The 26,936-nt window shown below is 40.6% G+C and overlaps 1 protein-coding gene across 1 annotated transcript; it reads left to right on the forward strand.

The window, feature by feature from the left end:
* The first annotated feature begins 1,773 nt into the window (after positions 1 to 1,773).
* Positions 1,774 to 26,078, forward strand: crhr1 (corticotropin releasing hormone receptor 1). The gene is made up of 14 exons (XM_044100073.1): positions 1,774 to 2,144; positions 9,018 to 9,108; positions 9,213 to 9,263; positions 10,303 to 10,422; positions 15,060 to 15,142; positions 18,876 to 18,982; positions 19,504 to 19,624; positions 20,110 to 20,263; positions 20,420 to 20,480; positions 20,722 to 20,794; positions 22,248 to 22,333; positions 22,711 to 22,849; positions 23,158 to 23,199; positions 23,570 to 26,078. Exons 1-14 carry the CDS (start codon positions 2,121 to 2,123, stop codon positions 23,708 to 23,710), a joined length of 1,293 nt encoding a protein of 430 aa, XP_043956008.1. The 5' UTR covers positions 1,774 to 2,120; the 3' UTR covers positions 23,711 to 26,078.
* Positions 26,079 to 26,936: the final 858 nt, after the last annotated feature.

Raw genomic sequence — 26,936 nt, forward strand, 5'->3', positions numbered from 1 at the left:
AGTACTTTTGATTTAATATCTAAAGTTTAACTCAAAAAATAGTTTTTTTAGTTCCTAAACCTAAAACAGAAATTAAAAGGTTCTAATCCAAACCAAACTGAAGGCTATTTAGAAAACTCAATACACTCTGTTTTTTTAAGTGTGTGTGTTCCCTGCAGCAGCTGCAACAACCAGAGTGATCATTCCACAACTGGGACAAGCTGACCCGGTTCTGAATGTGTGTGTGAGTTCAGGCCGGGGTCAGGCAGGTGTCAGCCCGGCCCAGATGGCCCAGAGTTCACTTTACAGATGGTTCCTAATGAAAGTGACAACGAACACACACCTGGAGCGGGAACTGGGTCGAACGTGATTCATGCCCGGTTCTCCTCGGCCCGACCCATTTTCCTGAAGCTGAAACAAATGATCTGAGATGAGATTCTGGTTCTGGAGGAATCCCCAGAGAGGTGCTGTCCAACTGGGATGTATGGCTCTCTGAGCAGATAACTGCCAGCAGGGGGAGCCACAGACCTGCTGCTGTGAACTGAACTAGTTCTGAACCGATTCTGAGCTAGTTCTGAACCGATTCTGAGCTAGTTCTGAACCGATTCTGAGCTAGTTCTGAACCGGCTCTGAGCTAGTTCTGAACCGGCTCTGAGCTAGTTCTGAACCGGCTCTGAGCTAGTTCTGAACCGGCTCTGAGCTAGTTCTGAACCGATTCTGAGCTAGTTCTGAACCGGCTCTGAGCTCTGAACCGGCTCTGAGCTCTGAACCGATTCTGAGCTAGTTCTGAACCGATTCTGAGCTAGTTCGGAACCGGCTCTGAGCTAGTTCTGAACCGGCTCTGAGCTAGTTCTGAACCGGCTCTGAGCTAGTTCTGAACCAATTCTGAGCTAGTTCTGAACCGATTCTGAGCTAGTTCTGAACCGGCTCTGAGCTCTGAACCGATTCTGAACTAGTTCTGAACCGATTCTGAGCTAGTTCTGAACTGGTTCACACGGTGTTTGAAACTGGAATTCTCACTTGGTCTCAAATGATTAATCGTAATTAAACCATTATTTAAATAATCATCAACTAATTTACTAATCGATTAACTCTTAGCTGGAGTAAAAAAGACTCAGAAAAAGAATCATTCCAGAAAGAACAACAAACTCAGAGCAGGAATTAAGACAGAAGTATACAAAAATATACACATTTTGCATTTAAGTTAGAAAAAAATAATTTTCTGTAAATACATAAATAAAAACCTATTAATTTCCTTTTGCATCTAATAATTAATTGATTAATCCATAAAATAATCAACAAATTTTCACATGTTAGAAACATTTTTTTCATTTCCTCCGCTACAAATTAAGTGCTCACTAAAGTAATACTCTTATTTAATTTTAGGCAATAAAATCTTTATTTACTTATTGAAAAAAATGAATTGAATTATTTCTTTATTTCCATCAAAAAATCTTTTATCCGATTAATCGTCAAAGTAATCAATCAATTGACTAGTAACTAAAAGAATCGTTAGTCGAAGTAATAATTCTGACACTTCAGGCTTTCCGTAGAAAACAGGTGGACAGGTGAGCGCGGTCACAGCTGCTGATGACGTTCATTTAAAGTCACGTGATCAATGCGATCAGCGTGTATTGATCACTGTTTAGCGGTCTGTAGAGTGTGTGTGTGTGTGTGTGTGTGTGTGTGTGTGTGTGTGTGTGTGTGTGTGTGTGTGAGGGGGGAGTCGGACCGGTCACTGCCCTCCCCCTCCCCCCCGTTCTGTCCTCTGATTGGTTGCCTCTCTCCTCTCGCGCAGCAGGCGCTGCTCCTCTTCAGATTCAGGTTGAACCCGCGCGCATCCAGGAGTCATATCGGACCCGGACCAGAACCTATAAGGATCCCGACCAGAATAGACCCGAACTGGACTCTCCTCTGTCTTTCTTCCTGCTCGGTTCGGTCGAACCCTTCCTGGTTCGGTTCGGATCTTCTTCCTCTTCTTTTTTCCTCGCTCTTTTGCGCATCAAGGATCTCGTTCTGTCCCGGTTCCGACCGACATGTGCGGGGAAGCGAACCGGACCAGAGCGCACCGCACAGGGCTGTGAACGCAGAACCACGGCGTGCCGTTACGCGCGCCCCCGGCCGTGCGCGTGAATGAAGAGATGGAGCGAAAAGTCCTGAGTCAGGTATGACGGGAGCGCGCAGCCGGTGAGCGCGCGTGCGTGCGTGCTGCTGTTGCTGTATAGTCTGACCTTGTGAGGTCCAAAACCCGGTTCTGAAGAATCTGAATCCGGTTCTAGTCAATGCAGAGACGCACGCGCTCGTGCTGCAGATAGAAATCAGCTGCTTTCATGGTTTACTGGATAAACTGGACCCAATCCGAACAGAACCAGCACCCATCATCAGCAGGTAGTTCAGCTGGATCCGTTTCTTACTGGTTCTGGTGTTGTTTGGAGTTCTTTCTGGGTGCAGTTTGGCTCTGGTTCTGGTGAACCCGGTCCAGGTTAATGGAGCATCATCAGGACAGAGTTCTGTTTCAGGAACACGGACCGACCCGACCCAGAGCGGTTCTGGTTCTGCAGAACATCTGATCCGAAAAACCAGAATAACTAGAAACCAGATCCAAACGATCAGCTGGCTCTGATCTGGGCTTTGACTAGGCCGTTATAACACATGACCCAGCTTTGATCTAAACCATCCCATAATATCTCTGCTGCCATCAGCATGATACTGCCACCACCGGGTTTCACAACAGGGATGGTGTGTTCAGGCGCTTCGTCCACATGCTGTGACTTTCACTAAGGGAAAAAGTTCTGATTTGATCTGAACGGATCATCGCGTTGAGCCTCCCGCACTTTTCAGATTTCTATCTGTGAAAAGAAATCTGGATCGGTTCCTCTGTGTGTGTGTGTGTGTGTGTGTGTGTGTGTGTGTGTGTGTGTGTGTGTGTGAGCAGCTGGTCGGGTTCTGGGTCCGTCTACAGGGAGTCACATTGAGCAGCGGCTCCAAACAGATTCAGTTTGATTCACTTTTCAAAAACAAAATAAAAATCTACAAAAAATAAAATTATTTTTACAGATTTTAAACAAATATTGTCCTTTCCTTCTTTTCTGTCCTCCTTTCTTCCTTCTGGTCTCTATCCTTTCCTGTTTTATTTCCTTTCTTCCTTGTTTTGTTTCTTCTTTTCTTGTTTCTTTCCTTCCTTTTCTGTTTCTTTATTTCCATCCTCACTTTCTTCTGTTCTTCCTTCCTTCCTGCTGTTGTTGCGTTCTTATTTTTGTATCTCTTCCTTCTTCTTCTTTTTTTTTTACTCTCTCTAATTCCTCCCTCCCTCGATGATTCATTTTTCTGCAGGTTCCATATTTAAAATTTTCCCTTTTCATTTTTATGTAAAGAACAAAGAATTCTGGAAAACTTTGGACTCATGAAATGAAATATGATTCATAATCCAGAACGCTGCTACTGGATCTGTAAAACTTTCAGAAACTCTGAGACGGAGGCGGATCCATTTCCTCAGGGAACTGGGCCTATTTTTAGAAAACACACACAGTCACACCTCCTGCTACACACACTAACGCAGCCTCTGAAACACGAGGTGTGTGTCGGCACTAACGAGGTCGGATGATTGGCAGCAGCTGAGGAGACGACAGGCGCTCTCATCCATCACTTCCTGCATCCTTCATCCCTCCATCCTCTTCCTCCCCTCACGGAGATGACGATGAGGAGGAGCGATGAAGGTTTGCTTCGTGTTCAGCCGCTCAGATTTTGCCTGTGGAAACTAAAACTGTTCGGCCTCCTCCAATCACAGACTAAGTACTGACCACCTGACCCGCCGCAGCCAATCAGGCTCAGATTAGATGCAGCTTTCAGGAGATTCTGTGTGAGTTCTGTTCGGTTCTGAGGCGGTTCGGTTCGTTTCTCAAAGTTAAGCTAAAAATTTCACGCAGATGTTTGGATTAATTAATAAAGACTGAAACCCGGAAGCGGCCGCCACTGCAGTGGTTCAGGTTCTGTTCGGCGAAATGAACTTTTGGGTCTTCCTGTTGGGTGGTGGCCCACAGGGCTCAGTTCTTGGTCTCTTCCTCTTTTCCTCACTCCCATTAAAACATCTCATTGCGTCCAACTGAATGAGATGACTGACAGATTTATATCCCTCTGTGCTTTGATGACATTAGAGCCTAAAATGTGCTCGAATTTTTACTAATTTAAAGAGAAAAAGACACAAAATATTTTTTGGTGGCCCTACTCAATGTTGCATTAATCGCAGCACTTCTCAATTCCAGTCCTCAGGCCCCCCTGCTCTGCATGTTTTAGATCAGGGCTCGAGGGCCGCAGTCCTGCAGTTTTTAGATGTGCCACAGGTACAAAACACTGGAATGAAATGGCTTAATTACCTCCACCTTGTGTAGATCAGTTCTCCAGAGCCTTAATTATTCTATTCATGTGTGCTGCAGCAGAGGCACATATAAAAGTTGCAGGACTGCGGCCCTCGAGGCCTGGAGTTTGAGACCCCTGTTTTAGATGTACCTCTGCTCCAGAGCAGCTGATTCAAATGATTGCATTAGCATCAAGTGCTGCAGAAACCTGTTAATCACCCAAAGATTCAATCCAGGTGTGTGGCAGAAGGGAAACACCTAAAACAGGCAGGGCAGGGGGGCGTGAGGACCGGAATTGAGAAGCACTGCATTAATGTGTTCAGGATCCAGCTCTCTGCAGCAGAACCCCCGGGTCCAGGTTTGTCGTCTTTCTGCTCAGCTTGGTTTCTGTTTGCCGGGAGGAAGCTGCCTCTCTTTGGTTTCCTGTTGACGGCAGGAAGTGGCGCTGACTGGAAGGTGATGGAAGCAGCTTCCTGGCGTTGGGATGAAGCTGCTGGGAAGCATCCAGCTGTGAGCTCAGCACGTCTGCACCCTGCAGATCCTTCTTTTAGGAATAAAAGGAGATGGAAGCCTGGATTTTCAAAATAAAACTCATTGTTTCCGCAGATTATGAGCAGAGAGAAATAACTCTTGTAAAATGACATCGAAATATAACAGCAAAGTTTGCTTTGTTTAGCCTGTCATAGAGGACTTATTTTTAAATGAGTCATATTTTCACCATGTTTAGTTCTAAACTAAATATTTTATTGACAAACAAAATATTTAGCTTTCAAATTTAGTTAGGAAGCTAAATATTTAGTTCCCAACTAAAGGTCTAAGAAATATTTCCCAAAGTAAATAGTTAGCTGGCAAAAAAAATATTCAGTTTGTAAGATAGATATTTAGGATCAAATAACTAAATTTGGCAGTAAATATTTATTTTAAAACTAAATATTCATCTCATAGTTAAACTCAAAACCTTGTGAGAAATTGAGATTAATCTCAGAAATGTAGAAAAAACTTGGACATTTTCTGAGATAGTAAAGATGAAAATTGTTGATTTTTTTTGATCTCAGAAATTTTCTATCTTTTTTCCTGAAAATGTTTGACATTAATCTCAAAATTTGTATTCCTTTTTTTCTTTACGATTGAATGTTTGGTCCAGGCTCAGAGGTAATATTAGGATAATAGTCATAATTATATGAGATTTTTAAGAGAAAAATTAAAAATTGAAATGAGGACTACTGAGCATCTAATAAAGTTATAGTTTGGTATAAATTTCACAAAGCAGAAAGTGGACCATACCGCAGTGCATTCTGGGTAAATACAATCAAAACAAACACGCTAGCAGGAAAAATGGCTAAAATCTGATGTTGCTCCATTTTTGTTTATGTTTCATGAAGAAGGAAGTTGCACTCATGTCTTCTTCAGAAGTTTTTGTGTCGTTTCCTTCAGTGGTTCTTGATGCAGCGCCTCCACAGGCGAGGAGGGGAACATGTTGCTCAAATGTTTTGGATTGTTTGACTCAGTGCAGCTGAAATGGAAGATTTTCTGTCCCCAGTTGAACCGTGTGTTGGACTCACCGCCCAGCGTCACTTTGAGCTGCAGCTGGCTGCGACTTTTGCAGCTCCTCCCTGCATCCGCTGCTCATACACGTTTCTGTTTCCTCTGGAAGAGTTCAACTCCTTCCTGCCCTCCTCTTAGAGTCGCTCAGCAGTAACTCTGATCTGTTTCTTCTCGTCAGATCAGCTGATCTCCGTGGAGAGAACATGAGGGAAACATCTGCTAGCGCCAGCTGGACGGTTCTCTGCAGGTTTTACCAACGTGTGACTTAGTTTCTGTCCTCTGAGTCCGCCTCCATCCGTAACAGCTGCTATCACAGCGATGCCCAACAAAACCCCATCAGATCATCTGGTCTTCAAAGCAGTCCGCGTTGCAGATGCTCTCTGTTTCCACACTTCACTGAGTTCATCAGTAATTATCTGGGGGCAGCAGCTCATCTTATAATCATCCTCTTTTCTGAGTTCCTCTTGGAGAGAACCGGAGCATCAAAACCGGCTGCAGAGTGACGGTGGACGGTTCTACAGTCTAGATGTTAATGGGTCAGAAGATGCTGGAAGCAGCTCTGTGGTTCTGGTCCAGTTAGCAGCTGCAGGTTCAGAACAGCAGCTGCTCTGAGGCTCCGCCCACTAGTCATTGATTACCCAGAATTCTCTGAATCGTTTTATCACTATTCCTCAGTAACAATCAGAAATCTAGTTCAGATTTAATGTCGGATTCAGATGCTTTCAAGTTCTAACAGGGAATCAATCAGACAATCAGCAGTTTTCATAAATCTGACCAATCACCTTCACAGTTTCTGCATTTTTCTAACTAAATATTTAGTTAGAGATTTTTAGTTAGAGATTTTTAGTCAGAGATTTGGCTGGTTGGGCCCAACATGCAGCGTTAAAGGTGTTCAAATATTTTGTCACATGATCCATATCTTCAGCGGGACGACAAAAGTATTTTTAAAAACTAAAATCAACAAAAACAACTCAGTAATAAAGTCAATATGAACTATTTTTAATTAAACAAAGTAATCAGATTTTTTTGTAGGATCAGGATCATTTATCCAAAATTTCAAATATTTTATTTTGGGAAAATTGAAAAAAAAAAAAAATCTTTGTCTACCCTGAGCAATGAAAACAAGATCTAGGTCAGTCTTCATTTGAAAACTTGCTGCATTTATACAACAATTTAAAGCAGATTTGTTGTATTTTAGAGAATAAGTTAGATTTGGTCTTATTTACCATGAAGTTAAATAAGACTTTAACTTATTTAAAGTCTTGTTAAAGACTTTAAATAAGTTTTATTTAAAGACTTAAATAACTCTTATTTAAGACTTAAATAACTCTTATTTAAGACTTAAATAACTCTTATTTAAGACTTAAATAACTCTTATTTAAGACTTAAATAACTCTTATTTAAGACTTAAATACTTAAATAACTCTTATTTAAGACTTAAATAACTCTTATTTAAGTCTTTTCTTTTGGAAAAGTGATCACTTTTCCAAAAAGATAATCACTTTGCGTTGCAACATAGATTTTGATTTAAAAGCCGTAGTTTTGTCTTAATTTATTAATGAATAATGGTCGTGCTGAAACAAAAAGCTGTATCAGCCCAAACAGATTATTTCCAAAACTGTTTCACTTGATGCAAAAACGTGATAAGGGTCCAGTTTCAGTCCGGCTGGTCTAAAATGGTCCGTTTTTCCTTCTTCTTCTTGGTGTTGATGACTGAAACGGAGCTACCTGGTTCTCCTAAAGCTGCAGCTGCAGCTCGTCCCTCTGAGCTGCTGCCAACACAAAATTTACGTCCAGAAGACGGATCGCTTCTCCGAGCTCAGCGAGCTAATTTTAGCTGCAGAGTCACGGCAGTAAATCTCCGAGATCACTGGGTTGGGTTGGGTTCGGTTCGGTTCGGTCCGGCTCTGAGTGTGTCTGAGTGTGAGTGTGTCTGAGTGTGAGTGTGTGTGTGAGTGTAAGTGTGTGCGTGCGCGCGCGTGCGTGCGCGTGTGTCCTGCTGCGTGAACGATTTAGTCGTCAGTTAATAACCAGCAGCGGCTGATTGATCATCAATCATCTGCTAATTGGTGACAGATTGATCCAATCAGGGAGGCCGTTGTTGAGCTTCTCGCTCATCTCCGTCCTCGAGCTGCTGATTCAGCGGTTCTGCTCCTGTCACGTGACCGCTGAACCTGTCGACTGGTTATGTGACGTCACGGACACCATGCAAATAATCAGTGAAGTAAATGTTACTATAAGTTCCACTAACTTATACTATAACATTTTTGCTAAATGTTTTTATTGATCGGAAAAGTGCAACAGAAAAAATATTTTAACATTTTTCCTATATATGAAATAATGTGCTAGTGGTAAAACTATTTTTAAAAATCAATATTAAGTACTTATTTACATAAAGCAAGCTCCTATATCTCATTGAAAAGTTACCTTTAAGTTACATTTGTCTTATTTTAAGAATATTTGCACTATACTGGGTAAGATTTTGTGTTTTTGCAGCGCAGACAGACAAACAAATTCAATTCAAAAATAGAATTTGTTTGTCCCAAAGTGATCCCAAAGAGAAATTAAATATATGTCCCTGTTTTCATATAGGCATGAGCAATATTTAAAAAAGAAAAAATTATATCAACAAATCACACACAATATTTCACATTTTGCTTTTTTTATTGGATTTAATCCAATAGTCGTTATTTTGTACTTTTCTTTATAGTCACCAGGATAAAAATATATCTACATGTAAAAAAATACAAAAATCACACAAGTCTTAAAAAAAGGCATTCATTTTACATTAAAACAAGATAATTGTGCACATAATGTTTGAGTTCTTAATAAAAAACATGATCAAACGTGTTCTGTTGAAACACACCAGTTTGTTGTAATTTTTGTTGAAGTATTTTTATTTACACGTCACAGAAAAACTGGAAAAAGCTTCAGATTGATCAGGATGTTTACCATCCAAACTCTCACATGGATTGTAACTGTCTTACTGACCGCTGGTGGTTCGGTTCCTTCCAGCTGTCTGGACCTGGAGCTCCTTGTTTTGTTTTGCGTTTAGAGGAAAACTGAAGCGTCAGGACGGGTTCGGTCTGTTTCCTGGCCCGGTTAGCTCTCATTTTGTTGCTGTGTTGATATTTTCAGGTGGTCTGCGTGTGTTTCCTGCTGAGTGGACGAGTTTCCTCGTTAGAGCTGACCTGTGAGACGTTGATCCTGCTGTCCACCAACCTGACAGGTAGCTTCCTCTGTGGTTCCAGGGTTAGCGATGAGAACTGAACTGGATCAGAACCGTCCTGTTTCAGGCTGACGGCTAATTGTTGCTTCCTGTGTGTCTCTCAGCGAGGATGTTGGTGTTGCTCAACCAGACGTTCACCATCAGCAACTCCTCAGGTTGGTAACACAAAACCACAGAAGGGAAACGGAACGCATCGCCTGTCTACTGCCCCCTAGTGGCTCACCAGTGGAACATTACTGCAGTGTTGTGCAATAAAAACAAATTTCTCTCCACTGCGCTACATTTTTCTGTGTTTAGCAGTTTAGCGTTGGCAGATTCTTATTTTGCGAATTAATGGTTAGTGAACCTAACTTTTTGGCTACCAGTGGCTAACAGCTACTGCTGATTTCAGTGCTAATTCTCCATTACAACCTTGGCAGCCATTTGATTAATCTTCACCAGATAAATTAAACATAAAATCAAGACATTATATATGGTTTCTATGGTTCAAAATTGATAGGCTATGATATGACTCCAAAAACAATCATAAGGCAGCATATTAGGGCCGTTGTAGGTAGAAAAGGAGTAATTTGTAATTTGCCCAAAATACTCAGAAGTTTTGAGATTCATCTTATAAAGTTTCTAGAAAGAATATGGACATTTGAGTTTGAAAGGTCAAAACTTAGCTAGAAAATAAATAAAGAAAATTGAAAGTAATGACAGAAAATTCCTGGCAAAAGTGGGAAATTAATCAATTTCAAAAGCAAAAAACTTTAAACTTTTCAAACTCAGAAATTTTCATGTTTGTTCTATAAAATTCTAAATTATTCTGAAATTTTTTAGATTTTTTTTTTTTAGCAAATTTTCAACTTTTCAAACTCTGCAATTCCTTTATTTTTTTCATAGAAAGTTTCTGAAATGAATCTTAAAATTTCAACGTTTTTTTTTGGTGGAAATGTGCTCCTTTTTGTTTTATTTTTTAATCTACAACAGCCCTATGACACAGTTGTACAGTCATGTAGTTGCCAATTTTAGTAGAAAGATTAATTTTTAACAACAATCATTGTTGTCATCTTGAAAAATCCAAAATGTTTCAGTAAATCTGATTTCTATCAATCCAACTAGTTTCACACCAAAGTGTTGACACTTTTTTTTTTTTTGACAACCATTGCGGGATTTCAGCTGTTAGTGTCTGACTCTGTCACCTGTCTGCAGGTGTGTACTGTGACCTCTCGGTGGACGGCATCGGGACCTGCTGGCCGCGCAGCGCAGCTGGAGAGCTGATCTCCAGACCCTGTCCAGAGCAGTTCAACGGCATCCACTACAACACCACCAGTACGTACCAGTAGATGACCAGTAGAGGACCAGTAGATGACCAGTAGAGGACCAGTAGAGGACCAGTAGATGACCAGTAGAGGACCAGTAGAGTACTACACAGTAATACACAGTACTCTGTAGACTGCAAAAATACAAAATCTTACCAAAAATCTATTTTCTAGTGCAACTTGATTTATAAGTAACTTTACAGCAAGACATAAGAGCTTGGATTAAGTAAATAATTCCTTAATACTGATGGGAAAGTTCTAGTTATATTGGAAGATTATTTCACTTATAACAACACATTTTTGTTATAAGTGAAATAATTTGCTAATGGAACTAGAACCTTTTCATCAACTTACTTATAAGTTAGTTTTGTCCGAATTAAAGTGAAATAAGATACTTACACTAGAAAGTACAATTCTTGGTAGGATTTTGTGTTTTTTCAGCATTTATTTCACAAAACTACAATAGAAACATGTTAAAAGTGAAATAATTTGCTAATGGAACAAGAACCTTTTCATCAACATTCAGGAATTATTGATTTACAACAATCTTGTATATCCTGCCAAAACCTGGATTGTAAGTAAATATTGTTGTATTTCAAGAGTGCTAAGATATCTGCACTAGAAACTGGACCCAAAATGCCAATATCACCAGGAAACAGGAGAGTCTGAGTTCCAGACTCTAATAGTAATAGCAGTATTAAGATATCAGTCCATCTTCCCAGCTTTTGTACACCTCTGTCTGATTGTTTCTCCTCCTCCTCATTAAAACACATTAATTTCACCACCACCCCCATCTGCACCCGTTTCTCTTTTCCTCCATCCTCTGCCGTCTGACTCCTGATGAAGCAGCAGGAATTACTGCAGCGTTTCAGATTCTCCTTCATCCTCGGTTTTCTCTGCGGACTCGCCGTCAGTTCTGACCCACACCAGTTGTATCCCGGTTTCCAAACTCCATCTGGGGTTCGGTATATTCTGGCTGATCAAATAAAAACCATCTGTGGTTCATAATATTACTGCAGCACATTTTATACGCACATAAATACGTTATGATTCATTTGAAAGCTGAGACTCTTGAGATTCAAGCGATAAACTTACAGTGAGCAGCAGGTAAATGCACTGTAGACATAAATGATGCAAACTCCAACACTGCAAAGACACAAAATCTTACTAATTATTTTTGTCTAGTTTCTAGTGCAAATATTTAAGCACACAAAACTAACTGAATGGTAGCTTTTCAGTCAGATGTAGATTATTTTAAGTAAACAATTCTTAAACATTGATAAAAAGTGCTAATTTCAGTGGCATACTTTTTTTCACTTGTAGCAAGAATTTCTGATTTAAATCAAATTCCCATATCCTGCTGAAAAAATACTTGTGAGTTAGCTTTGTCTTAATACAAGTTTACGCAAATACTTGCATGATGGATTAAACAAAAATACTTATCTTGTAGTAAAAAATACATGAGCAGAAAAAAGAAATGAGAAACTCTGCGAACCAAAAGGGAAACAAATAAAAACAACAGCAACGACTAAACGTTGCAAAATTGCTCCACAAAATGGAAATCCTCCAGACCACAAGGGGGAGTCTAGAGTACACAATATTATCTACGTAAACATGCTGCTGTTCTATAAGATTGGAAATGAACACATTTTTGGATTTCTTTCTCCAGTTTTCTTGTTTTTGCTACCTTTTTGAAGGTGGGGGGTGTGAGGGGAACAGTGGGCTCAGGACACATCCCTGTGGGACGGATAACGGTGCTGTGTTGGTACTGACCTTCCAGTGAGAAACTACAGAACTACACCTGAAAATATCTTTACATCTGACTCTGATTGAGTGCAGAGGATTAAATCAGAATATGAAAATATCTCAGGAAACTCTTCTCTCAGCGTTTACCTCAAAGGATGACAGCCACACATTCCTCAGCAACAAGTCCTACAAATGTTAAAACTTTAGGAGAAGATTCAAAACACAATTCAAACGAAGTGAATGAAGAAGTCTGGTATGAATGACTAACTCCAGCACTCGGATTGTCAGAATCCGCCCACGGAGTTCTGCGGTTTGATCCACGGCTACATCGCTGCAGGGAGAACCGCCTGCGAGCGCTGCAGGCTGACTTCTGCTCACCCAGAAAACGTAACAGCAGGAAGATCAGAACCGAAGTGACTGGAAGGCTGGAAACAGAACCGCTGCAGCAGCTCCCTGGAGAAACGCCTCCAGTCCGACGTCGCTTCATTCTGAAACGATACAGCTAGAGCTGAAGCGATTAATGCAATTAATTGTGATTAATCAATTAGTCAAATAATAGTCAACTAATTTAGTAATAGATTGGTAGTTAACTGGAGGGTACAGACTCTAAAAAGGTCATTTACTGAAAGAACGACAGACACAAAGCAGATATTAAGACAAAACTGTATAAAAACACAGCTCTGGAAAAAATTAAGAGACCACTTAAAATGATCTGATTTCACTTTTTATCAGTAGATGTTTGAGAAAAACTAACATTGTTGTTTTATTCTATGAACTGACAACTTGTCTTCAAAATTCCAAGCAAAAATGTACATTTGTGTTTATTTGCAGAAAATTAGAAATTGACCAAATAACAAAAAAGATGCTTTTAGGCCTCAAGAAATTCAAAGTAAATAAGTTCATATTCATTTAGAAACAACAATACTAATGTTTGAACTCAGGAAGAGTTCAGAAATCAACATTTGGTGAAATAACCACCAGGTTTTCAATGTTCAGGGCAGTGGGCTCTACTTTTTTCCACAGCTGTATTTCCCCTTTATTCCATTTCTCACTGCACACAGTCAAACAAACCAAACCCTTTACAAACCTGTTTTGGTTGTATTTACCCAGAATGCCCTGCTGTTTTTGGAGCGGACTCCGGTCCGCTTGGCATTAACATTATGGATTGAATCCGACCCGTTAACGTCATCCAAACAAAGACCGAGGTTTGTAGGCGGACCAGAGTTCACTTTTTGGTCGGGTTCACAGTTCCCCAAACGAACCGGACTTTCTAGACAAACAAACTGGTGTGGATGCACCTTGTACTGGTTCTGATCAGAATCTGAGTCGATTTGCAGGAAGTTCTTCTAGAACTCTTCGATCTGACTGAGGAGCAGCGAGGACGAGCCGCCATGTTTCCTCAGTCAGAAGCGCTACAGTTTCACTGACCAACGTCTCAGGCAGAGGAGGATCCAATTCCTTATTTCCTGCCAGCCGGCGCCTCACAGATCAGCCCAGCGGGGAGGTGCACCGTGTTAGCAGCGTGTGTGTTAACGTGTGTGTTAATGTGTGTGTTAATGAGTGGGTGGCCATGAATATCCCATCTAATTAGTGGTTTATTTCTCGATCTGACTTTAAAGAATGACTCATCTGTGTGTTTCTGCATCCACACGTGTGTGAGTGTGTGAGCGTGTGTGTGTGTGTGTGTGTGTGTGTGTGTGTGTGTGTGTGTGTGTGTGTGTACGAACCCAGCTGGAGTTCTCTCACTCCATCTTCATCACCACCACCATCCTCATCCTCTCTCTTTCAAACTCTCCGCTCTGATGTCATCGAGCCGCTGGTCTCTGACTGGTTGCTGCCTCAAGTGTCACTCACGTTATTGATTCAGGCAACCGATCATTTATCGGAACAATACCCCATCCCCGACTCGGCTGACTGGGCTGGATTGGGGTGGTACCAGTCAGGCACGGTTCTGGCGTTGCCGTGGTTACAGAAGCTGCACACAGACGGCTGTGTGTTGATTCGTCAGAGCAGAGTGTGGGAGTTTAGCACCAAACTGTTTCTGTGAGTGTGAGGAGCCGATGTGCGAGAACAAAAAACTTCAAAAACACCGGACGCGGAACAGAGGAGAACAACAAACCCGGACCGGAACCAGGAATAGAACCCAGAACCAAAAAATCTCACGGATACCAGACAGAAAAAAAGCCACAGTGCAGAGCAGAAACCAGGATGCAACTGCAAAAACACACTTATCTGAGTTCACTTCAAATAAGACGAAACTAATTCAAAAGTAACTTTTCAGCAAGATACAGGAGTTTGTTTTAAGTCAGTTCTTTAATATTGATGGAAAATGATTATTTCACTTATAACAAGATATTTTTCCTATGTGCAAACTCAGACATTTTTTCAGAAGATTTTCTTGAAAGATTCTGAGATTAACCTAAAACTTTCCGAGTTATTTTCCAAGAAAATATTTGACTTTTCAAACTCAGAATTATTTTTTTTTTCTGGAAAGTTTCTCAGATTAATATCAGATTTTTTTCCTGGAAAATATCTGAGCTTAACCTCAAAATTTCAGAGTTTTTTTCAAGCAAAATTTGGAAGTTTAATGTTCAGAAATGTTTTATATATATATATATATATATATATATATATATATATATATATATATATATATATATATATATATATATATATATATATATATATATATATATATATATATATATATATAAAATTTCCGATAGTAATTTCAAAATGTCAGATTTTTTTTTTTTTATTCGGCGGAAATATTTTTTTCTAACTACAATGTCCCTAATACGCCATCGTAGCATCGTTGATCCTCATCCAGAGGTACTACAGCTTGTACTACAACTGGTTCTGAAAGAGAACTGGAACTGGTTCTGTTCTGTTTGTGTTCAGACCGTGTCTACAGAGAGTGCCAATCCAACGGAACCTGGGCACCTCGAGGAAACTACAGTCAGTGCACCGAGATCATCGTCCTGGTGAGACTCATCAATACAAACACCGATCACAAAGTGACCAATAACCACACTAATCAATCGCCAAACCCACCAATCATGATGAAAGCTCTACACTTTAATCGGTGTAAACCTGAAATTGAAGTGTAGCTAATTCCCATGTTAAACTGTAACCCCGCCCCTAGAAAAAGATCAGTGTAGAAATGTTCCACCTCAATGGGCGGAGCCAAGGTACAATGGTGGGCGTGGCCAAGAGCAGAGCTATTTTATCAACGAACCAAGAACTGAAAAATCTAGCACATTTTTCTCTGTTCTTTTAGACTTTCATTCATCTGTTGTAGGACTCGAAGGAGGGCAGCAATGAGACGGTTTTAGGTAAAATATTGCAGTACTAAAGAAATTTACAGGGAAATGTCAAAATGTGTACAGAAACATAAAGATGAAACGCTAAAGAACCAAATTAAACTGTTTATCCAGTTAAAATTTATTAAGAGTTATTTACACTTTAAACTCAAACTCAATTAACTTGTCAGAGATTTTAAACTGGTCTAGCTTCCAGCTTAACCTTAAGCTTTGGGTCTGAATAAAGAAGTTGGCGCTGAGGTGGAACCAGAAACACGACCCAGAACTTTGAAGTGGGACCGGATTAAACCCAAAAACGTTTTATTTTGTTGAGATGCTTCAGGGAGTTTAATTTCAGGCAGGAAGTGAGGAAGACTTCCTCTGATTTCCAACCTCATCCTTCAGCTGTTCTGGATGAAGAGTCTGCAGTGAAAAACCAAACCAAGCCGAGCCTCTTCGGTACCGAACGCTGTTCTGTTTGACATCTGTGACCTTAAGGTCGGCTAACTTTATTTCATTACTGATCAAACTCTGTTCAGTTCTGATATTCTTCTTCTTTGTGGGAAATATGTATTAATAAAATCACATTAGTCCATTGATAACGTTGATACAAATGATCCTGAGGCATGTTTTTGTCTCCAGTTACCATGGCAACTCACAGATTTCTATTAAAAGTCAATGAAAGGAAACAAGGACAAGCAGCTGAATTGAATTTCTGGGTAAACATGGAGAGTGTTTGGTCACTGTTTGGATGTGGGACAGCACAGACGGGTCCAATGATCCGGTTTGTTTCAAAATCACAGTCAGGTCAGGTGGAAGAGTTCAGATGAGTTTATCAGGTTCGGTTTGCAGAGAGCAGGAGGTCAGAATTCAACCGGATCAGATCCCGGGTTAAATGCAACGTTTCTAGAACTTTGTCGATGTTTCACTAATGTCAAAAAAACACAATTTCACAATTGAAGTGTTTCCATTAAATGAAAATGCAGTTAAAATTTCCTGTGAAAGAGTTTGTCCACCTGATAAGTTAATAAAAAACAAGCCGTGCCATCATCCTCCTACCACTTCCGTCTTCTTTGTCATTTCCGCCAGTAGTAACAGTCGATTGTTGATCACATGACTTGTGTGATGCAAAAAAAGTGTTTCCACTGCACTTTTGTGAAATACATTTACTTTGAAACAGCTTACAAACAGTTATTTGTGAAAAACGTGAGTTTTGTCAAATTAGACTGTTTTCATTAAAGGAATCTGTTTTCGGGATTCCAAGTTTTGCAGTCGGAATTGCACAAATTCTATTAACATAAGATGAATTGGAATTTGAGGTCAATGGAAATGCAGCTACACACTGGAACTGATTCTGCTAATTTAAGTCACTAAATACGTCAGAACCTTTTGGTTCTGTTGGGAGAAATCCTGTCAGACAGATCTGAACACACACAGACCCAGAAACCCACAGAGGGGGAAACGGTCTGAGCCAATCAGAGACGAGTGTGACAACGCAGCTGAGATCCAAATGTCAGCGGGAACGAGGAAACCATCTGGACCTTCACTCTGTGTGTCCCTCAATGGGTTATAGAGTGTGTGTGTGTGTGTGTGTGCGCGCGTGTGTGTGAAGACATATCCGTTCCTTACTCTGGGACCTAAATGTCTCCTTCATGGACTCCAGGTGTGGATCGACCTCTGGACCCCAACCTGCAGCGTGTCCTCACAGAGACACAAAGAGCAGCCGGGGTGTGTCCATTGGTCCATGTGTCGTCTCTCTGCCCCACTGAGGCAATCTGTTTCCTTTTTCCTGCTCTCCTCTGATTGGACGGCAGAGCTGGCTGTCAGCCAATCACAGCTCTGTGGTCAATAAAGTGGAAAGACTTCACAGAGACATCCTTGTGTCTGAGGGCTTTGAGACCTCACACTGATCTGTGGTTAATGTCTCCTGATCTGTGTCTTCTGAGTATTGATCAGTTGATTTCATTTCTGCAGGGCAGTTGCTCTCCGGTTCTCTGGTATAAATTTCTTCAGTCAGTTTCTCTGTTGACGTAAAATCAAATAAGCAGACAAAAGGGACGATGCTTCACACTGGTCCATGCTGGTGTGACTCATCCAGAACTTTAATCAGTTCTGATGAAGGTAACTGAAGCTGCAGGGAGCATTGGACGGTCCACACAGCTTTTAATCTGAGCTGTTTCTTTAGCAAAAACAGTTTGATGTTGCTGTTTGTGAATCGTTCAGGGACACACGACTAGTTGAACATGTTGGCCTAAATAATTACTAACTTGAAAGTTATTGGTTGGAATATGTTTAAAAATTCACAATTTTTAGACATATTCCAACCATATGTCTTTATTAGATTTTCTACCTATGGAGGTCGCCATTTTTCCACATGCGCAATGCATGCTGGGTCGTACATTTTACATTTTACTAGGCGTATTTGAGTTGACTTCTATTTTCTGAGAAAATAAATATGTACATTAATCAAACAAAAGGAAAGATGGAGTAATAAATTAATGTTTCCCATGAACATATGGGATGTAGTTTTGTACAATCCGATTACATCTTTAGTTAATTTCATCAAATGTGTGACTATTATAAATGAAAGGTCTTTTCTTGTCAAATATGGGACCAGCAGGGGGCGCAACGATTGTGCAAATACATTACTGTCCATTAAGCCTGAAGGATCTAACATTTGATCCTTGAGAGCTCACTGAAATGCAAACATTTGAAATAGGAAAAGACAGTGTCAAAATGGCCGACTTCCTGTTTGTTGCAGGAAGTTGGTGCAAGAAACAATTTTGTAGTTCTCAGTGAGATTTGACAAAGTGCAACTTAAAGCGCCCAATTAGCCAGTTTCTTTGAAAAAAATTCGAAGCGGAAGAAAAATAATAACTACGTTCGGCGCTCGGTTATAATTAGCAAATAACTTAATGAAGAAATTCGTTTCAGTCACATCCTGTCAGTCGGTTTCTTATTCAATCTCTGTTAACGAGCTCTGACAGACACTCGCTGACAGAACTTTGTGTCTTAATCAGCTCCGGTTAATTAAAGCGACCAAAGTAATTGTTTAATTAAAAGACAGTTTTATTCATAACCTGCCAGTCAAATTACTAATTAAACTAGAAATAAGTCAGAGACTCGAACAGCTGGTTACCGAGTCCCTGTTGCCGTACCTGAGTGAGTCATTTTCCATGTCATGTGACCTGAGTCATGTGATCTGACGGTTCTGATGCCTCCTACTGGTGAACAAAAATTCACACCAAAATAAAACTAAACTATGATAATAATTTTAAAAAACTGTTATAGCGCTGGACTGAAGCTGTACATTTGACCCAGTTTTATCTGAGCTGAACCAGAAAACCCAGATGACGTCATGCTGAGGATCTGATCTCAGAGCAGCTCTGATGGTAAAGATGGTCTCTGTTTTCAGAGGAAGAGTAAAGTTCACTATCATGTGGCCGTGATCATCAACTACCTGGGTCACTGCATCTCTCTGGGGGCTCTGCTGCTCGCCTTCATGCTCTTCATGAGACTCAGGTAACTTGAAACCTTTAGTAACCACATATTCAGGGGGATGAAGGTGTTTTAAAGGGGCAGTGTTATGTAAAATTGTACCTTTATATCATGCTATAGTGTTAATCCCTCTTTTAAAGTAATCCTGGAGCACTGATTTGATTCTCTCATGCTGGAGAAATTCTTTAATCTCCATGACAACCATTCAGCTCCTTCAGACTAGCCAGCAACAATTAGCAAACACTTGGTGGAACTGCATATCTGCTGAGCTCATTATAGGAGCTTCTTCTCAGAGCAACGGTGGTAAAAATGTTGTTAAAGAGTTAATAGAGGAGCCATGTTGTGATGACTTCCTGAAGGCGGAGTTTCAGGAAGAGCAGGAGTTTTAAAGAGACAGAACCAATTTAAAGCTCTTAAATTAGGACATAAAAGTATGTTGCTTTTCATGACAATTGACGTTCACAAACGTATGTGATTATGCTATAAAGTGACACCATATGCCTGGAAAACACTTTAAAGACACAGGTGCATATTGTCTGTTCCAGGAGCATCCGCTGTCTGAGGAACATCATTCACTGGAATCTGATCTCAGCCTTCATCCTGAGGAACGCCACCTGGTTCATCGTCCAGTTAACCATGAACCCATCAGTTACCGAGAGCAACCAGGTGACAGCCACTCTGTAAAAACCTTAAAAGTGTCGATGAAAGCATAAAAATGTATATGATCTCCCCTCAGGTCAGATGTTCTTCATATTTCCCATTTACCACTTAAATGTCGGGATGATGGCCATTTTTCAAGATGGCCGCCAGTTTATGAGCCTTTCAAACCAAAATATTGCCATAGAATCAGATGCCAAAACTGAAACTAAGGACTTTGGTGTTTGAAAGTTTCACACCAGTAGTCAACTGGAAGAAGATGAAGATGTTTGACACAAATAGAGAGATAGTCGTCTTAATGGTTAGCATTAGCGTCCGCTAAGATTCTTGCTTAGCAAATTAATGGCTGACAAACCAAACGTTTTTGGCTGGCTGTGGTTAATAGCTGCTGCCAATTCCAGTGTAAACATATACCCTCCATTACAAGCATGGCGGCCATTTTGAAAATGGAAACCAACCTTCCTTCTCTTCCTCATCCTCCTCTTCCTCCTCAGGTGTGGTGCAGGTTGGTGACTGCAGCCTACAACTACTTCCATGTGACCAACTTCTTCTGGATGTTTGGGGAAGGATGCTACCTGCACACCGCCGTGGTGCTCACCTACTCCACCGACAAACTCAGAAAGTGGATGTTCATCTGCATCGGATGGGGTGGGTTTACCTGTCTGTGTGAACGAGATGTACCTCTTCACATTTTTGACCAGCTGATTGTTTACCTGTCTCTCTCTACACCTGTCAGACTTTACACCAATTTATCTACCTGTCTGCCCTCTCAGCTCACCTGTCCACCTGTCTTTCTGCTTCCAGGCATTCCGTTTCCCATCATTGTGGCGTGGGCTTTTGGGAAGCTGTACTACGACAACGAGAAGTGAGTTGCTCTTCTGTTTTGATCTTCTGTCCTCTCCTCAGGTGGATTTAACACACCTGTACCTGTCTGAAGTCACATGACAGCAGCTTGATTGTTTTTGATCTCAATAAACACTTTTCAGTCAAGCTAAGAGCAGTTTTTGATGTGATGCAGCCAACATAAAGAAAAATCAATGGGTTATGATGTCATTTTCTTAAAGACCACACCTTCTTCATCTGATTGGCTCCTGATTGAATTTCAGGTGCTGGTTTGGCAAAAAGACAGGTGTTTATACGGATTACATCTACCAAGGTCCTATGATCCTGGTCCTGCTGGTAAGAACAAGCTCAGTCCACCTTAAACCCAACCAACATTCACTTTTAATCTGTAATGTCCACCTTAAACTCAGCCAACACAAGCAGAAAGTCGTCTTTTAATGGCACTAGGGGTTGAACGACTACATATTTTTTAAGGTCGACTACATCATGATAATAGTCGAGTCGATGTCGACTAGTCGCGGTGACGTCATAGTGACGTAAGCGCAAAAACCTTCACAACTTGGAGGCTTTATTAGCTATTTTCACGGCAAATATTGACCCCCCCCCCCCCACACACACACACACACACACACAACCCATCACCAGCTTTTACTAAGTCTATTATGGAGAATTAAAAGAGCAATAAACAGATCATTCTTCGTGAGCAGCGGGGAAAAGTTTGTTGCACAAAGTCGGGTCTGACTTTTTTTTTTTTTCTAAACACCGGCTGATGCTGATGATCTCTGGATAGTTACTATAGGAGTCAAATTATCACACTGACTACATGGTGCTTTTGGAACATCACAAGTCAAACTTGTTATGAACGGATCCCGTTTGGTTACAGCTGAATTCAACGAAACCACCTGCTTCTCCTCCGCCCGATGCGCGGCAGGAAGCTCTGCTGACTCAGCAGATTGAACGATTTAAGATATTTTCTAGTCAACGTCAACATGATAAAAGTCGAGTCGATGTCGAGTTGACTAGCCGTTGTGACGTCATAGCAACGCAAGACGCAAAGCTTTGGAGTAACGTGCAGGCTTTAGCCTATTACCCGTTTTCACGGAAAAATACAGCATTTACACAGAACAGCAACAAGTGAAACAACAAAACATCGGGATAGTTTATGATAAATAATAAGTTGCTGGGAAACCAACATTCAAAAGGAAACGCACATCTTTTAGATGGCATGTAAAACAATAATAAAAGAGGTGGCACGGGCGGGGGTAAATAAAGTTCACTGTCATTAGCACAGTACAGAGCACTCGCGACACTTTCATGAGCCTAAGTGACATCCTTAGCGGGAAGAAGCGAGTTTTAGACGGCTCGTGTTTTGTAGTCGACTGCAGCTGCAACTCCATCTCCTTTTAAAAACACTGTAAAACCACAAATATGCATCCATCTACATATCATTTAAACTAATGTATTAACTTATTTTTCTTGTGTCTTGTGACGTATACTGTGCTGTCAGATCAGCACAGGCTATCACATGACTGCGACTAGTCGACATGAAATGTAAAAACTCGCGAGACGTCCTAGAGTCGACTAGTCGACTAGTCGACTAATTGGTTCAACCCCTAAATGGCACCAGTGCGTTTTTAATCCTTCCAGTCTACCTTAAACCCAAAAAGTTTCTGAATCTTTACCTTTCCCTCACCTTCATGCCTATCTCAAGAAAAAAAAGAAATATCCAATCAGATTCATATTTACAACAGATTTTCTATAAAGTCCAAACATCTTGGTTTCTTCTCAGATTAACTTCGTCTTCCTGTTTAACATCGTTCGGATTCTGATGACCAAACTGAGGGCGTCGACCACCTCAGAGACCATCCAATACAGGTATGACCAAACCCTCCCACAGGTGAGGCTCATCAGTGGCTCCAGTGGAATATATTGAAGGACAGAATCTTTCCAATCAAACCAGAAGTCCAGTAGAAAGTTTCCACTCAATCCACTTAAATATTTACAGTGAAACCAGCAGAGAATTTCCAGTAAATGCAAATAAATATTTCCAATTAATTAGATCACAATATTTCTAATGAAACAAGATGTATTTTTCAGTGAAACTAGAATGTAGTGAACATATTTTTAGTGCATGTAGTTTAATAGCTCCAGTGAATGCAGTTGAATATTTCCAGTGAATGCAGTTGAATATTTCCAGTGAATGCAGTTGAATATTTCCAGTGAATGCCGTTGTTTTCTCCTGTGCCCTGCAGAAAGGCGGTGAAGGCCACACTGGTGCTGCTGCCTCTGCTGGGAATCACCTACATGCTTTTCTTTGTGAATCCAGGAGGAGAAGACGAAGTGGCTCAGGTCGTCTTCATCTACTTTAACTCCATCCTGGAGTCCTTCCAGGTTCGTTGAGTTTCCTCTAACCATTTAAAATCTGAGGCTGCAGCCAAACATCCTAGAGGAAGCAGCCTCTTCTGTGTCGGTCCGTATTCCTGGTTCTGCAGCAACATCTGGAAATTCTCCAGAGCCATTGAAACAGATTGGGTCAGAGTTTAAGATGGAATGTGGTGCAAGTGGAGCTGGGTAGTTCTTTCGTTGAGAGAAATAAAGTTCACTAGTTTCCTGTCAGACCATGACTGGGTTCTGTTGATCAAACTGTATGATTAGCAGTCTGTTTATCTGATTTAACGTCCCTCTGTCTGTCTCTGCAGGGCTTCTTCGTCTCCGTCTTCTACTGTTTCCTCAACAGTGAGGTAATTCAAGATAACTTTCCACCTGCAGAAGTTTTCCCAACTCAAATAAAAACAAACTCCCGGGGCGTGCTCCGGTGGCGTAGAGGGTAGCGCGCCCCACGTTTGGAGGCCTTCAGTCCTCAACGCGGCCGTCGCGGGTTCGATTCCCGGACCCGACGACATTTGCCGCATGTCTTCCCCCTTCTCCTTCCCCCCTTCCTGTCAGCCCACTGTTGTATAAGGGACACTAGAGCCCACAAAAAGACCCCCTGGTGGGAAAAAAATAATAAAAAAATAAAAATAAAACAAACTCCTTCCAGAGAGGAAGGCAGAACAACTAACCCAGACGTTATCGTGTGATTTACCTGTCCACCTGTCCGTCTGCTTCCAGGTGCGCTCCACAGTGAAGAAGCGTTGGATACGTTGGCACGATCGTCACTCCATACGCAGCCGGACGGTCCGCGCCACGTCGCTGCCCACGTCACCCAGCAGGGTATCCTTCCACAGCATCAAACAGTCCTCTAACCTCTGACACGCCGCCGCGTCCAATCACAGCCTCTGATGTGAACCGTCACTAATCAGTCGCCTGGATTGGACCAATCACAGCGCAGGACAAGCGTCTGCGAGGCCAATCAGAAGGAAAACTGTCAGTGTAGACTCTGATTGGCTCACAAGTTGGCCAATCATTGGACTCGATGACTCAGCTGCTTTTAAGGGGTCACATGATGCACCAGGCAGCTATGTTCATGTATTTATTGATCAGGTGTGTGTATAATAGTAATCACCAGCTTTTTCTCTTGCGGGCCAGCAGGGGGTGCTGCTGAACATGTGAAGCCTGGTTCTTTGGTTTGTGTTGCTGTAGAGGATCATGGTGAGCTTGGTTCTGTTCTGCCACATCGAAGCACAAACTTATAAAGGTTCTGATAGTCGGGAATCATAAACAAGGAGATGTTCCACATTTGAATCTTACTCCAAACCACTGCAGCTAAAGCTAACTCTGAACATCTAGAACGGGGGTGTCCAAACTTTTCGTCACATGGGCCAAAATCGTCAACTCAAAAGTACTCAAATATCATTTTTAAAACTTTTTTAGCTACTCAACCATAACTTACCATCGACTGTTTTAAATTAACAATAATTTTTTTTGTTTTTCCAAAAGTTATTATTCTGGACTTGAATGAAAAAAGCTTGAAAAATAATTCATCTAAATAAAAACAGGATAATTTTTAAACCACTTGTGTTTTTAGTCAAGTTTAATACAGCAATTAAAACCAGGCTTGCTGTACTTTAGAGTACAAGTCAAGGAGTAGATGTTGTCTTAGTTACCATGACAACAAAGCATGGAAAAAAATGTCTTGTATCTAGCATTTATTTTGCAAGTAGATTTTAATTCAAAAGTTTAGTTTTTTTTAATTTATTCTTTTTATTATTATGGATTTATATTTCATTCACTATTCAGTTTAAAATGAACACATTTTCACACACGTTTTGAATGGAAAGGAGTAGTTTGAAGAAAAAATTTAAATTTGTGTTCAGGCGGGCCACACAAATTCAGTTCAGTTCAAATGGCCCCCGGGCCCTACTTTGAACACCCTTGGCCTAGAGTCAGGTCTTCTCCTCCTCCTCACCGCTCTGTTTCCTGCTGACAAAACCCAGCTCTTCACAGTTTCCCGTCGCCGTCCAGGCGCTGAGGAGCTCTGAGGAGAAGGTCAGCGGCAGTCGGACCCGTGAACCCGGTGGGCCGCGGCTAACACGGGCGTTCCGCTTGATTTATCTCCGTGAACTTGAATGATCCGCTGGAACCAGGAAACAGGGAGGCTCAGCACCGCACCTCCAAGCTGGAAGCTCAAGGTCAAAAGTTTGGTCCAGAACCAGAACTGACCCGACAGTCAGAATAGGGTTTTACGGATTCAGATTCCCTCTCAGGTTTTGTATCTACTTGTCTTATTTGTCCTGCAGGATGTGATGTCACTGCACTTCCTGTGTCCCCAAATCTTCATCCAGAGATGAATATTCTGGTACCAATAATCCTTCATCACACTGTGGAATGCACTATTATTATTATTGCAGTGTCACTACACCCATAACAGTAATAGTACAGTATTACTACTGTAACGTTGCAGCATTACTTCAGTGTCCGCAGTTACTATAGTAATTTTCAGCTTTACAGTGTAACCATGAGTTGAATTTTTTGATTGTTTTTGCACTTTATTCAGTTTGTCAGATTTGTTTTCCTTACAGTAATATTGATATTACAGTGATACTCCCGAGGTATTACAGAGATATGAGTGTTATTGCGTTAATAATCTGTAATTACAGTAATATTATTTTAGTATTACAGTAATATTACTTTAGTATTACAGTAATATTTTAGTATTACAGTAATATTATTTTAGTATTACAGTAATATTACTTTAGTATTACAGTAACATTATTTTAGTATTACAGTAATATTACTTTCATATTACAGTAATATTGCTGTGATATTCTGTATTTTGATGTAACCACCCAGCTCTTTACCCGATTACGTGGCCATCGTAGTTTTTGCACTTTTTCGACTCTGTTTACATCCCGTTTTGTTCTGATAAACTGTATGATATTTTTGCACGTCTGGGCTCAGTTGAGTCCATTAGTCGATAAACTAACCCGACCCAGTTCTGGTTGGTCCTGAGAAAACTGGTAGTAACCATAGTAACCTTAGTCAGTAGGTGTCTAGAAAGAAACTCAGGATGAAAACTGCTTCTCTTCCTCCTTTTTCTGAACTGTGTTCCTGTGCCTAATGTGAGTGATTATCAAGCTAATGACTGATTGATGATTTATTGATTGAATGAGTAAAAGCTGCTGCATTTACTGTATAAACTTTGTGTTGTTCATGTCAGATTAAACTCCTTCTAATGATGTTTGAGCAGTGTTTGATTCGTTCACCTGAAACCGCAGCAGCAGATGGAATTTATCATGTAACCTTTAAAACAACAGGGTTGTTAATCTGAGATTATCTCATTAAACCAGTGAATAACACTGTAAAAACACTAAATCTTACAAAGTATTGGTGGTTGCTAGTGCAAATATCTACAGTTGAAATAAGACAAAACTAAACTTACTCTTCATCTTATTTTAAGTCAATATAGATTAAAAAGTATTAGTTTTACTGGCAGATTTTTCACTTTCTTGCAGACATTTCTGCAAGAAACTATATAAAAACAATGTCCTACGATTTTATGTTTTTGCAGTGTAGCTTCAATCTCTGTCAGCTAACCAATTACAAGACCTTAATGCAGTTTAAATTTCTAAAATAATATTCCCAAAGGGAAATGAAATGTTGTAACTCATATTAATTCAAATTCTTGAAAGTTATTATTATTATTATTATTATTATTATTATTACACCACATTACTATAGATACAATCAATATAATCTCAAATTAAAAACTGGAGGCTAATTTATAATGCAAATTAGTCAAAAACTATGTTCTTGTCAGTGTAAGAAACAATTATTGAATGAAATAGATCAGGTTTGCCCAAATCTTATACAGCAGCTCAGTTCCTCAGGGTAACAGTGACACCTGGTGGACACAATCAAAATGCAGCTCGGTTTCTTGTTTTTACTGGGTCTCAGAAGTCACAGTGGAGAACAATAGACAGATGTCAGGGTTACCATGACGATGCGACCGGTTGGACCTCAAAGTCTAAAACAATTCAGCAGGGAAAAACAATAAATAATCAGGAAATATATTCCAATATGTATAGAAAAAAGTTAG

This window comes from Gambusia affinis, linkage group LG19 (genome assembly GCF_019740435.1).
Source record: "Gambusia affinis linkage group LG19, SWU_Gaff_1.0, whole genome shotgun sequence".
Taxonomy (NCBI): domain Eukaryota; kingdom Metazoa; phylum Chordata; class Actinopteri; order Cyprinodontiformes; family Poeciliidae; genus Gambusia; species Gambusia affinis.

Bases quoted from the DNA above. Each gene is read 5' to 3' on its own strand.
- crhr1 (XM_044100073.1), top strand. From the start codon at position 2,121: ATGGAGCGAAAAGTCCTGAGTCAG. The intron at 10,423-15,059 runs GTACGTACCAGT...GTTTGTGTTCAG, and splicing joins CATCCACTACAACACCACCA to ACCGTGTCTACAGAGAGTGC. The intron at 19,625-20,109 runs GTGACAGCCACT...CTTCCTCCTCAG, and splicing joins CAGTTACCGAGAGCAACCAG to GTGTGGTGCAGGTTGGTGAC.